Source organism: Carlito syrichta, unplaced genomic scaffold, assembly GCF_000164805.1.
Source record: "Carlito syrichta isolate Samal-C Ts95f unplaced genomic scaffold, Tarsius_syrichta-2.0.1 Scaffold91562, whole genome shotgun sequence".
NCBI classification, from domain to species: Eukaryota; Metazoa; Chordata; class Mammalia; order Primates; family Tarsiidae; genus Carlito; species Carlito syrichta.
In genome coordinates, this window is record NW_007035658.1 from 355,994 (window position 1) to 368,354 (window position 12,361).

At 49.9% G+C, this 12,361-nt stretch overlaps 1 protein-coding gene across 11 annotated transcripts in view; it reads right to left on the bottom strand.

Annotated features, from left to right (window-relative positions):
• Positions 1-874: 874 nt before the first annotated feature.
• The window catches only part of CAPN3 (calpain 3), a 55,588-nt gene continuing 44,101 nt past the window's right edge, over positions 875-12,361 (bottom strand). For 4 of the 11 annotated variants that reach the window (XM_008059377.2, XM_008059412.1, XM_008059382.2 and 1 more), the window contains 12 exons: positions 11,261-11,430; positions 11,009-11,020; positions 10,125-10,333; positions 9,306-9,342; positions 3,736-3,813; positions 3,296-3,353; positions 3,152-3,216; positions 2,643-2,711; positions 2,473-2,551; positions 2,150-2,266; positions 1,811-1,869; positions 875-1,420 (listed from right to left, as the gene is read on the bottom strand). In XM_008059377.2, the coding sequence (XP_008057568.1) occupies positions 1,394-1,420; positions 1,811-1,869; positions 2,150-2,266; positions 2,473-2,551; positions 2,643-2,711; positions 3,152-3,216; positions 3,296-3,353; positions 3,736-3,813; positions 9,306-9,342; positions 10,125-10,333; positions 11,009-11,020; positions 11,261-11,430 (980 nt within the window). In that variant the 3' untranslated portion in view covers positions 875-1,393. Of the gene's footprint in view, positions 1,421-1,810; positions 1,870-2,149; positions 2,267-2,472; positions 2,552-2,642; positions 2,712-3,151; positions 3,217-3,295; positions 3,354-3,735; positions 3,814-4,771; positions 4,886-6,810; positions 6,829-7,767; positions 7,934-9,305; positions 9,343-10,124; positions 10,334-10,555; positions 10,709-11,008; positions 11,021-11,260; positions 11,431-12,361 lie in introns of those variants that run through there. The other 7 variants (XM_008059362.2, XM_008059390.1, XM_008059396.2 and 4 more) reach the window with 4 other exon arrangements.

Here is a 12,361-nt window from a genome sequence, read left to right on the forward strand (position 1 = left end):
GATATAAAGCAAATGCAAGAGGAAAATAAAGTAATTTTAATAATTGACTGTTTACTTTTGTTACCTTGAATGAATATACCCTTTCCTTTCCATATTGGCACAGAGACCAGGAAGGAAATTGGTTGGAAAACACAAGATGCTTATAGATATGCCACAGACCATGTTCTAGATAAATTTGGTAAACAGCTACTTGGAAGGTTTTGTTCAGGGCCATATGGTAGGTCAATTAGCAAAGGAGCTAGGATTAAAAAATATCTCTGCTCCATTACATTGAGGAAACTGGCCCCTCCAGTTACAGGTGACCCATGTGTTCTTGATGTTTTATACGGCAACAGCTATTCCCCTTTGTTTCTTTTATTTCTTGGAAAGTATCTAAGCAATTCCTATGCTCAAGACATAGCAATAGGTATGATTGAAGAGGAGTTCAGGGTTTGTTTTTTGTGTGTTCTTCATTGTTCTATTTTTTTTTTTTTTTTTTTGGTTTTTTGGGGGTTTTTGAGTTAGAGTCTCACTCTGTCACCCAGGCTGGAGAGCCAGTGGCACACTCATGGCCACCTCAGCATCAACATGCTAGGCTCCTGTGATCCTTCCGCCTCAGCTTTCCAAGTAGCCAAAACTATAGGCGCGCACTACCACACCCAGCTAATTTTTGATTTATTGTAGAGATGAGGTCTTGCCAAGTTGCCCGTGCTGGTCTCAAACCCATGGGCTCAAGCATTCCACTTGTCTTGGCCTCCCAAAGTGCTAGAATTACAGACTGAGCCACAGGCCTGGCCTATTGTTCTATTTTGAAACTAGGGCTTTCCGTAGATGATAGGTCGAAGCCCTGCTGTGACTGATATCTAAATGTGAGGAAAAAAACAAGGAAACTGGGCATACACATGCCTTTATTTAGATTGTTTTGTTTCAGAATGCAGCCAACTTATAAGTCAGACAACCCAAAGTATCCAGCACCGTTCTGCTGAGTTAGTTTAGCCCAGAGCAGGCAGGCAGAACCGAATGCTAGTTTGGTTACTGTCCCATAGGTGGGAAAGCATAAAGGTGGTCGAGGGTACCAGCACAAGGAAGTGCTATAGCAAACAGCCTAGAGCAGGGTAAGGAGAAACGTTTGCTTAAGAGCTGAGGCGGCTTGGACTTTTGGCAGACACTTTACTGCATGTGGCAAAGGGACAAAGTTGTTTTTTCTACCTCACTGCTTTACTAAAGAGTTAAGATGGGCATGACTGATCAAGGACGAGCAGGGAGTAAAATGGAGGAGGAATGACACCAACAGATGCCTGGAGGCCTGCTGGAGTGCAGCTACTGGGTCCTTCGAGGTATGTGGCTCTAGTTATCTTGAGTGAGATGGAAATCCTGAGTGATACTGCATGATTTTGGATGAGGCCAGCCTGGTTCAGGCATACATGGTAAGCTGCAGCCACTGGAAGAGGAAGTTCCAAGATCAGAATGTAGATAAGAAAAGAGAAATCCCCCAGCTCTAGGGCAGAGGGAAAGGGAACTGTCCCAGCATACCAGACAGTGGGAAGATTTTTGAAGAAGCAGTGGTTTACTGCATCTTTTTTCCCAGGTCTTCCCTAGGAAGCTTACATGCACTAAAGTAATGTTGGGAGCCGAGGCCCCATTGGGACTCAAGCCATGTGCCCTGTGAGCTTCAGTCCCTGCTAATCTTCCTTGCATGTTCCTTTCCTACCCATCTCTCCACCACCATTGGGAAATAAGGAACACACAGTGGGTCCATCCAGTCTGCCTCATTGCCTCCCTCACCTTGAATTTTAAGGCACGCGGGAATGCACTGTCTGTTATACTTTACCTCCAGAACGTTGAGTTTGATGATACCATCTCCATCCTTGTCAAATGCATGAAAAGCTCCTGTGTGAAAGAACGCACAGGCCAGAGGCCAGTTACAAGTGTACTCTGCCTCCACTGCTGTAACTTTCCTTAAGAGGACCATACACTAAGTGCTGTCCATGGGTGCAAATATCTGCAGGCAATAACTCTCCCCTTGCCATCCTATTCTGGGCCTAAAGAAAACCCTGGTCTTTGTTCAGCCTGGATGGAGTAAATTGGAAAATTATCAGGCTGAGGTTCCTATTGCCACAGCTGTCCCTGTGGGAGGAGACTAGACAAGCTCAAGAGAGCCCCCACTTACGGAACATGCCCTCTAGCCTGACGAAGCAGCAGATGAAACTGTCGAAGTCAATGTTCATGTGTTTGTCTGCGTACCGCATGGTAATGATGTCGTAGAGCTGGCTGTTGAGGTGGAAGCCTGTGGAGGGGAGGGGGTAGAGCTAGAGGCCTTAGGCCTACATTCGGTTTTCCTTGCCTCCTGGCCACTCTATGGCCTGGGAAAGGAAAATGAGAAGGCTTTTCCCTCTCCATTCTCTGGTAGGGCCCTAGTCACCTAGTCCCCCCTTCCATTCCTGCTTTCACCGCCTCGGGTCCACATCCCTGCCAACCCTTCCTCCCCAGCACCTGCATCATTGACTGCGTTTCGCATCTCATAGCTGTTAATGGTGCCCGAGTGGTCTGTGTCATAGTGTTTGAAAATTTTCTGGTAATAGAAAATTGGAGGATGGAGGTCACACACTGAATCCCTGAATTAGCATCCTTCTTCATTTCCACATTTCATTCTCTCTGCCCACCTGCCAGGCCTTAATCTTCTCCCAGAGGTGATGGAACTCTTGCAAGTTCAGTCTCCCAGAACCATCCGTCTGGAGGAGGGAGGTCAGGGCTACAGGGCACATAGCAAGATCTCCCTGGATTGGGAAGGGGGAGGGGGGTCTCTGCAAGGAAAGTGACCCCAGAAGAAGCCAATGCCCTGTATTTAGCCCTTCCCTCCACTCTTCCACTGATCAAGGTGTGCCTGCTCTGTAACCCTGTGAGCCTGTCTCCTCAGGACAAAGTGTGAGCCTGTCTGCTCAGGACAACTTTTGCTTGGGCAGGTTTCCAGGCCTGAGGGAAACGGGGCTGGCGGCCAGTTACAACCTAATGTCCTTTTCTTCTGCCTCTAACAATTTTCAGATCAACACCCAAAATGTTCTAAATTAGGATCTCCTTAAGTCTTTCCTTGGGCACAAATTTGCACCCTGTGCCTGACTAGGCACCCCTTATTGTTGCCCTGGCCCCTGTGGGCTGACGGCAGGAAGGATACATCCATGAGAGCAATCATGCTGCGGCAGGACTCCAGCGTGAACCCTTGTGTCTTGAGGTCCTTATCTGGGGGGATGGAGAAGAGTGAGGAGCTTCTGCAGACAGTTGAGCCCCAGTTAGCCCCCACTTAGTTTGAGCCGCTCACGTTTGTTCACAACTGTGTTGAGGACATTCTTGAGCTCATCTGCACAGATCTCCATGTCCTGAGGAGGAAGGGAGAAGGGAGTCACGTACGATAGCACAGCAGCTGATGGAGCAGACACTTTGGAAAGCAAATCCCAGCTGTCCACGTTTGTAAAATTCCTGTTGGTGCTGTTCTGTCATGGGAAGCAGGGACTTTTCAGAGGAAGACGGGGCCAGACTGCAGCAGGCAACTCAGAGCAGAGGCCTCCGAGCCAGTCGGTGGCTGCAACAGTCCCAAACTCAAGGAACTTGCGGATTTCTGTGCTGCACACATATATCACCTGGTTCCGCCAACATCCAGAATGACCTTGACTGAACAGTCATGAAATAACTGGTAGTTTGAGCAGTTAATCAAGGAGGGAAGCAAGCACCCGTGGGAGTCCTGGGGTCAGAGCTACTCACGTCGCCTGCTATCTGCTTGAAAATGTTCCGAAATTGCTGCTGTTCCTCACTTTCCTGGTCAGTGTTGCCAGGCCGTGGCTGTGGAAGTACAAAGGAAAACCAGTTCACAGGAATCAGGGAGATGGCCAGACCTGAGAGGATAGCTCCATCTGGACCAAAGGAGCTAAAACAGCCACAGGTGGCAGCAGGAGCAGGGACGGGGCAAATGCTCTTCTTTCTTAGACCTGGGGAGCTGGAGTGAGAAGCATCTAAGCCTCAGCAACTCTTCACTCCATACCTCTCCAGCCCTGACACCCCAAGCCAAGGGAGTCATACTAGCCATGCAAACAGCCTCCTTGGTTTCCCCCATCCCAGGCCCCACCAGCTAGAGCCCTCTCCAATGTTTTAAGCCTGACCATTCCAACCAAAGGTGCCTAGCAGGTCCAAGGAGGACTGGTCATTCTAATTCCTCCAGCTACTTCTGTCATCAAGTTCGAGTCCTCAGAGGACCTTCCCTCCCCACTCCACTGCACGGGGACCCTAGGATAGAGAAGGTGACCCTGGATTGGTCTGGGGACTTCCTCCCCTAAGCCTCACTTCCACTGAGCCTTAAATGACCCCTTCATTCCACCTCAATCTCCTGTCCTCCCCTGAGTTCTGTAGAGCCCCATTTCTGATGTCAGCCCCCCTTTTCTGGTACTGTTCTTTATCCCCCTATTGTCAAGAGCTCGTGGACACCGGAGGACAGGAGTTGTTCGGTCCCAACTTGTCTCAGCCTATGCCTCCCCCTTCTCTCTGTCCTGGCTGGCTCAGCTCCAGTGGGGTGGCTCAGCCTATCACTCCCGTCCGAGGACTGGTGTGGTGTCGCAGCCAACCCCCGAGACACCCAATCGGCGTCCCAAATTCTAGGGGGAGGTTGCTGAGAGATAAGGTCAGTGAGGCAAATCCAAACCTCTAGATGTTAGTGATACCCCCCAGGAAACCCTCCAGCCCCCAAGCGCGTAGGAGGACCCCTGTAGTGCGCTGGCCACCCCAGTCATGCCACATGCTCAGACACCTGTGGGGATTTCTCTTGCTTATCAGGGCTTGTTTTGTCTTTGCCCTCCTCTGACTCCTGGTCCACACCCAGCTCCTTGTTGCTGTTTGCTCTGTCTGAAACGAAGATGATGGGCTGGAGAGAGGAGGGAAGTGGGGAGGGGGCAGGAAGGAAGCAAGGATTACAGACTGAGCAGGCACATTGAGGCAACCTCTCTCTTGGAACAGCTTTGTCCAGTGAGAAGAGGAAAAGATCAGAGTTGGGAGCTCTTGAACCTTGGTTCAAGCTCCATCTCTGCCACTAACAAGCTGTATGACTTGGGGAAAGATGCTAATCCTCTCTGGACCTCAGCTCTTTATCTTAAACCCACTCGATCTCATGGTAGAGTTATGAGGGTTCAATAAGGCAGTATATGTGAAAAGGCTAAGAATGCGAAAAGCAGCAGCATCTGATACAGTGATTTTCAAGTATTTCGTAGACTTTTAAAATGGAAACACGATGCAAATTAAATTTCCCCAGAAACCCAGTGTACACAAAGCCATTAAAAACAGAGCTTCTCTGATTAGTGAGGAGGGCAGAGCTCTTTCCCCTCAGCAGCCCACATCACCATGGCAGCCACTGAGGCACCTCCAAGGAACCTCTAGGACTCTGCAAAGTACAGATTGAAAAAAAGACACTGATTAGTGGCATGGTCAATGGGCGAGAGGTCACAACACTGGGCTGGAATCCCAGCCCTGTCCCTCATAGGAGAAGTACCCTTTCCGGCCTCAGTTTACTCAACTTTTAACAGGGGTGGTAAAGCCTGCTTTTCCCTCTTCATAGGGCTCTTATGGGGATCAAATGAGATACCAGATGTAAAATTTAATGCCAAAGCGTTTAAGAGGTCACACAAATGTGAGGGATAGTTTCAAGACATGCTCATGCAAGAGGACACGAAAGGTTTGTCGGGGTGTGTTGTGCTCCTGCAGGGAAAGCCAGAGGAAGGCCAGGCTGCAGGGATGGAGACTGCAGTGCAGAGAGCAATGGAACTGGCAGAGCCTAAGAGTAGCCTGACCGTTTCCTGTTGCTCACCTAGGACAGATGGAATGGACAGACCTGTGAAAACAGCTCCACCAGTTTTGGCTCCCAGCAGGCCCCAGAGGCCCTAGCTTGCTCTGCCTTCTAAACAAAGGGCCTTGCTCAAGCTGCTGAAGCTTGTGGGGACCCCACAGCAAGTGGGGTCAAGTCTGAGGGGGGATGTGTGCCAATGGACATGGGGTGGCCATGGAGCATCCCTGCCAGGCACACATCTCCAGCTCTGAGTATAGGTTTGGAAAACATAGGCCGTGGAGTGGGGGCAGGGAGGGATACCAGAAGGGGGAGGACAAGGAACACAGATTCTGGAGTAGACAGGTGGTTTTCAGCTCCATTTTCCCCACTCATAGTGGTGGGTCCTTGGGCAGGTCACTTCACTTCTTTGAGTCTAAACCCTCATCTGTACAGGGGAAAGATAGCTTTATAGATAACTGCAATTGCTGAAAAAACGTTTTGCTCCTAGCACAGTGCCTGGTATGTGGTAGGTGCTTGGTGAAGGTCAGCTCTGGTCTAGACCAGCACCGATACTGGAGGATCACTGTGATGGATCTTCTGGGCACCATCATAAACACAGCACCAGGCTTTGTCTGATGACCTACTGGAGTTCAGGGCACCAACTCTGGAGCCAGAATGACTGGCTCCAAGTGCTGGCTCTGCCACTTCCTGACTGTGTGGCCTTGGGCAACTTAGTCAATTTGTCTGTACTTTTTCTCCCTCTGAAAATGGGGATAATTATAGTAGCAGTCTCACAGGGTTGTGAGGATTGAGTGAATCATGGCATCTGGAAGAATACCTGGCACCCCCAGCAAATATCAGCAGTCATTATTGCACACTCAGCCTCCATAGGAGCTTAGGGAAGGAGGAGGAAGAGGCAGATCTGGTGCATGCACACACTTGATAACACACACATGCACACATGCATGTGCACACATGCATGCACACACACACACTCTGTGCTCTCTACCCACACATCCTGTTACACCCACCTTGGTTTTTTTCTTTTTCTGCACAAGAAAAGGAAACAGTAAATGTAGAATAAGTGAAAAGCAAGTTCCCAGAACGGCCAGTTGCTTTTGGCTTCCCTGTGTCCTGGTCCTTAGCTTGGGGTGAGGCTCCGGGGTCCAGAAATCTGAATCACATGGAGCCAAAAAGGGGCATGGAGGGTGAAGGGAGGAGAAAATTCTTCCTTCTTACCCCTCCATGCCCAGAGACTGGCAACTGCTATGATTTTGTTTGTTTGTTTGTTTGTTTGTTTGTTTGTTTGTTTGTTTGTTTTAGAGACGAGGTCTCCCTCTGTCACCCAGGCTGCAATGCAGTAGCACAGTTATAGTGGCTACAGTCTCCAACTCCTAGGCTCAAGTTATCCTGCCTCAGCTTCCTGAGTAGCTGGGACTACAGATGCGTGCCACCACACCTGGCTATTTTTTTTTTTTTTTGTAGAGACAAGTTCTACCCAGACTGGTCTCAAACTCCTGGCCTCAAGCAGTCCTTCCACCTCAGCCTCCCAAAGTGCTGGGATTACAGGCATGAGCTACTGTGCCTGGTGTCTTTGTTCTTATAATCCACTGTTATTGGAAAATTATCTTCTGACTAATTTTTTTTTAATGAAATTGATTACTAGAACACCAAAAATATGGTTCACTCAAACTGGCCTGACTTACAGAATATTTTTAAAAAATTTTTGAGCAAATATTTAACATAGGGAGATATATGAAAATTCAGGTTTGGGACTCCCTTTGTGAAATATGAAAGTCTTGCAGGCTACACTGGGTCTGTAATCCCTGGTGGCAGCAATCAGTGGAGCTGAGCATGGCTACTCTCTGCATCCTCCAGATTGCCTCAGTTGCCACCATTCTCGTTGTCCCTTGACACTGAAGCTATGTGTCAGTTGAGAACCGCAGACAAATCTGCTAGTGCAGGAACACCAATATCCCCACACCTGCTTGCTCTGCTCAGTTAGGTTTCATGGTAGCTCCCATAAGCTTTTGAGTCTGCAGTTCCTGATAACTACTGTACACTGATTACCAGTGTCCAGAAGATATGAGTAGGCCCAAATGCACGTAATCCTGAAACCAAACGTGTGATGATGCAGAAGGCCCTTGGAGATCTGGCACTGCACAGGGTCAGGATTATGACCATGACTGTCACTACCTGGAAGACAGCGCAGTGGGACATTTGTGCTGCCATTGGCCCAGGTCAAACCCACAGAGCACAAGGGACTGTTCACTAACCAGAGCCCAAAGCCGCAAGGCGATCACAAGACTCCGCAGTACAGAGACTCCAACACACAACTCTGTGTGTCTGACTTTGGGCTTCTCACCGTGAGGGGGCTGGCCTCAGCATGGAGGTGGAGGAAACCCAAGTCAGAGAACTGGATGTGAGTTTCAGCCCTGCCACTTCCTTGCTCTGTGAACTCAGGGAGGTCTTTTAGGCCCACTGGACTTCCATTCCCTTGCTTGAAACCCAGGGATTATAACCTCACCTACTTCTCAGAAACCTTGCAAGTATCAGGTAAGATAACGTGTGAAAGTACCTTTGTAAGATGTAAAGTGTGAAAAAATCCTCCATTTGAGTTCCCATGCTGTGCCAAATACTTCACATACACGATCTCATTGATTTGAATCTCACAAAAGCCTTCCGAGGCACATTGTTATCATCCACATTTTACAGAGTAAAAAACTGAAGCCGGGCTCAGTGGCTCAGCTTGTAATCCCGCACCTCTGGGAGGCTGAGGTGAGTGGATTGCCTGAGCCCGCGGGTTCAAGACCCGCCTGGGCAGGCGAGACCTCATCTCTATAATAAATCAAAAAATTAGCCGGGCGTGATAGTGCGCGCCTGTAGTTCCAGCTACTTGGAAGGCTGAGGCAGAAGGATCGCCGGAGCCCAGCAGGTCGAGGCTGCAGTGGTCGGAAGCAGCCACTGCACTCTAGTCTGGGTGACAGTGAGACTTCAACTCAAAAAAAAAAAGAAAAGAAGAGAAAACTGAGTCAGATGATGTCAATTGTCCAGATCACGTAGATAGTGGGTGGAGGATCCATGTTTTGACACTGAGTCCAGAGCCAGTATCCTTTCCTCTATGTAAGAAATCCAACATTATCTAACCTCATAATGGGGCTCTTAGGTGGAGGGCACAATGACGTATTCATTGGGAAGCAGGCAAGTGCTGGGACACCTCCCTTCTTATCATTGGCAATTCTGTGTCCCTTCCCCCTAATTGTTCAAACTGCATCTCCCTTCTAGGACCCTCTTCCATGTTTCCCTAATTCCTTGAACTGACTAAATGGCCCCGGACCATAAGGCCCATTACTTCTGGCCATGCCAGGCAGACTTTGCTATAACATGGAGTAATTGCTCTGCATACCCCAGACTTCCATCACCCTCTGCTGATACCCACTCTGCCCTGCACCACCACCTGTCCCTTGCATGGAGCCAGGAAGGTGACCCTCTGGACTTTGTCACATATAAGAGCTAAACCACTCACCACTGGCCGATCCACGGAGATTGTATTTTCAACTTCCCTGTGAGGAACACAAACATGTGGGGGTCTCAGCGTCGCCCGAAGCAAGTAGGAAGCACATGGAGGATTTGGCCAGGTCACATGGCTTCTCAGCAGCCAAGTCAGGACTAGCCTCAAGAGAACCCCTGGAACCAACAGCCCCAGCCCTAGGAACCAGCCCCATATAGGCACAATCCCCAGTAGACAAGCCCAGGAACATGGGTTCCTGTGGGCCTTGCCCAGAGCTCCCCAGAGGCATGACTCAGCCAGCTACCCATGGACCTGGTGCTTCTTCCAAGGCCTGAGAGCAAAGTAGCAGGGCCTATGAATCAATTTGTGGTAACCAAGGGCCAAGGGCAGGATGTGGCTTCCCTGGCCACGCTAACCTAAAATGTTAGTCATCACCAACACCTCCTATCCCTCTCCCCTACTTTATTTTCACTCCTTATCACTTCTTCAAATCTGATATGCCATTTATATTTTTTCCTATCCATTGTTGTTTCATGCTAGAATGTTAAGCTCCACGAGGGCAGAGATTTCTTTTATTCACTACTCTATCCCCAGTGCCTAGAAGAGTGCCTGGAAGATAGTAGGTGCTCAATAAATGTCTGCAGAATGGACAAATAAATGAATGGATGGATGGAGGCGATGTGGCCACTGGCACAGGAGTGGGGGAAGAGGTGCAACTGGTCGACATATCCCAGGACCCCTAGAGAGATAGGTCCAGCTGCCTCATGCCTTCCATCTCTGGAAAGGGCACGTGAGCTTCTAGAAACAGGCAGGGAAAGCTAGGGAGGCACTCACTCAGAGAGGTTCCTCTTTTCAGAGAAGACCCGGAGGATGAATTCTCCCTCCTGGTGGGGCTCGTAGGTGGAGGGCACGATGACATACTCGCTGGGAGGCAGGCGAAAGCGCTGGGACACCTCCCGCATGTTGATGTAGGTTTTGCTCCTGGCCTTGGAGGCGTTGTACAAGAAGAAGTCCTTCTGTAGGTGCTGCTTGTTCCCGTGCATCTGGGAGCAGAAGAGCCCATAGGAGCTGAGCCTCTTGGGAAGGGAGTCCTGTCCTGCTAACAGTTCCCTCCAGGAGTCCCTTCTTGACTTCCTGATCCCCCATTTCACAGTCTCGACCTACCATCTTCTGGTTCCCAAGGCCTCCCGACCTCACTTCCTCTTCCTCTGCTGTGATTCAGAAGTGAAGGGCAAGTCGGTCATTCCCACACTCGGGCCACGTACCAGAACTGCCGCTCCTCAGCTCCGGGTTGGAAGGACCCCAAGGAGGCCTAGAGGCCTTGACTGGTTTCTGAGAGGAATGATTCCTCCATCCCAAAAAGGGAAGCCACCCTCAGAACATGTCTGTGTGCATGTGTGCATGTGCACGTGCGCGTGTTGTATGCATGTGTGTGTGTGACTGGGTGAGTGTGGAGAGGCGAGTTTGAGCATGTGAAGGTCGATGTGTGCTGAGCAGAGTGTCTGGCAAGGGAGAAAGCACACATCTTGGGTATGGTGGTCACAGCTCATGCGATTGCCTGAGGCATCCACTCTGCCATTGAAATAATGCAGGCAAGGCCCTCTCCTATCATAGTCCTGCCCACAAACCCCACCAGGAAGCTTCTTGATGAGCCACAGACAGATTCAGGACCCCCCAGGAATGCTGCACACAACTGCTGGCCACTGTCACTGCTATACCTCTTTGGGAACCTTGAGGAGAAACAGAAAAAGAAGATGCTTCAGATCTGAATGATGATGAAAACTTGCAGAAAGGAATGCCAACAACTGCAGTGACCGCTGGAGTCTGATCCCCATATACCCACCCTGCCAGGCCCAGCTCCACTCCACCAGATGGCCCCTGCCCCCAGAGGACCCCTCTGGAAGCCCCTAAAAACTTCCTCACTGGAAAGGTATGTGTTTCCCGGCTGGAGCTGGTCAGGGGCTGCACACCTCATAGATGGCGAAGCCAATGGTGAAGAGGTTGGCCCCCAGCTTCCGCTCCTTCCTCCTGTTCTTCTGCATCAGGGCTACCAGGAAACTACAGATCACCTCGGAGTCATCAGGGTCATCATCCTCCTCCAGGAGCTTCAGGCGGTACTGCGGGTTGGTCCAGAAAGTGTCTGCACCACCCCCCAGAAAGGAAATGCACATTCAGATCTGCCTCTTGGAGAAAGGGCAGGAAGGGAGTGAGACAGGGGAATCTATGTATCTCTATCCCCTGCATTGAGGTGCTCAATAAATATTAATGGGAAACACAATTCAGATATTGGTCTCTTTTGTCTAATCACTTATGGGAGAGCTTCTACCTTTACACAGAGGGAGCTGCACTCATTAGATGTGTGTTTCTTCCTTCCTCACGGAACTTTCAGTCTCAGTCTTTGCTGATAGTTTTATTTTCCTTATCTGCCCCTTAAATGCTGTTAACTTTGGGGATCTGGTCCTAGGTTTTTTCTCTTCTCATCCACTCTTCCTGCCTTCCTAGACAATCTACTAACTTCCACTTTTTTTTCCCCGAGTCAGGGTCTCACACTGTTGCCCAGGCTAGAGTGCAATGCCACTGATCACAGCTCATCACAGCCTCTAGCTCCTGGGCTCAGGTGATCTTTTAGCCTCAGCCTCCAAAATAGCTGGGATTACAGGCACGTGCTAATTTTTTTTTTTTTTTTTTTAGAGACAAGCTCTTACTATGTTGCCCAGGCTGGTCTCAAACTTCTGGGCTCAAGCTATCCTTCTGCCTTGACCTCCCAGAGTGCTGGGATTACAAGAGAGAGCCACCGCTCCCAGCTGTGCTCACTTTCACTTTTTTTTTTTTTTTTTTGAGTTGGAGTCTCACTCTGTCGCCCAGACTGGAGTGCAGTGGCCACTCCCGGCCACCGCAGCCTCGACCTGCTGGGCTCTGGCGATTCTTCCACCTCAGCCTTCCGAGTAGCCGGAATTACAGGCAGGCGCTACCACGCCCGGCTGATTTTTGATTTATTGTAGAGATGAGGTCTCGCTGCCCAGGCGGGTCTCGAACCCGCGGGCTCAGGCAATCCACTCACCTCAGCCTCC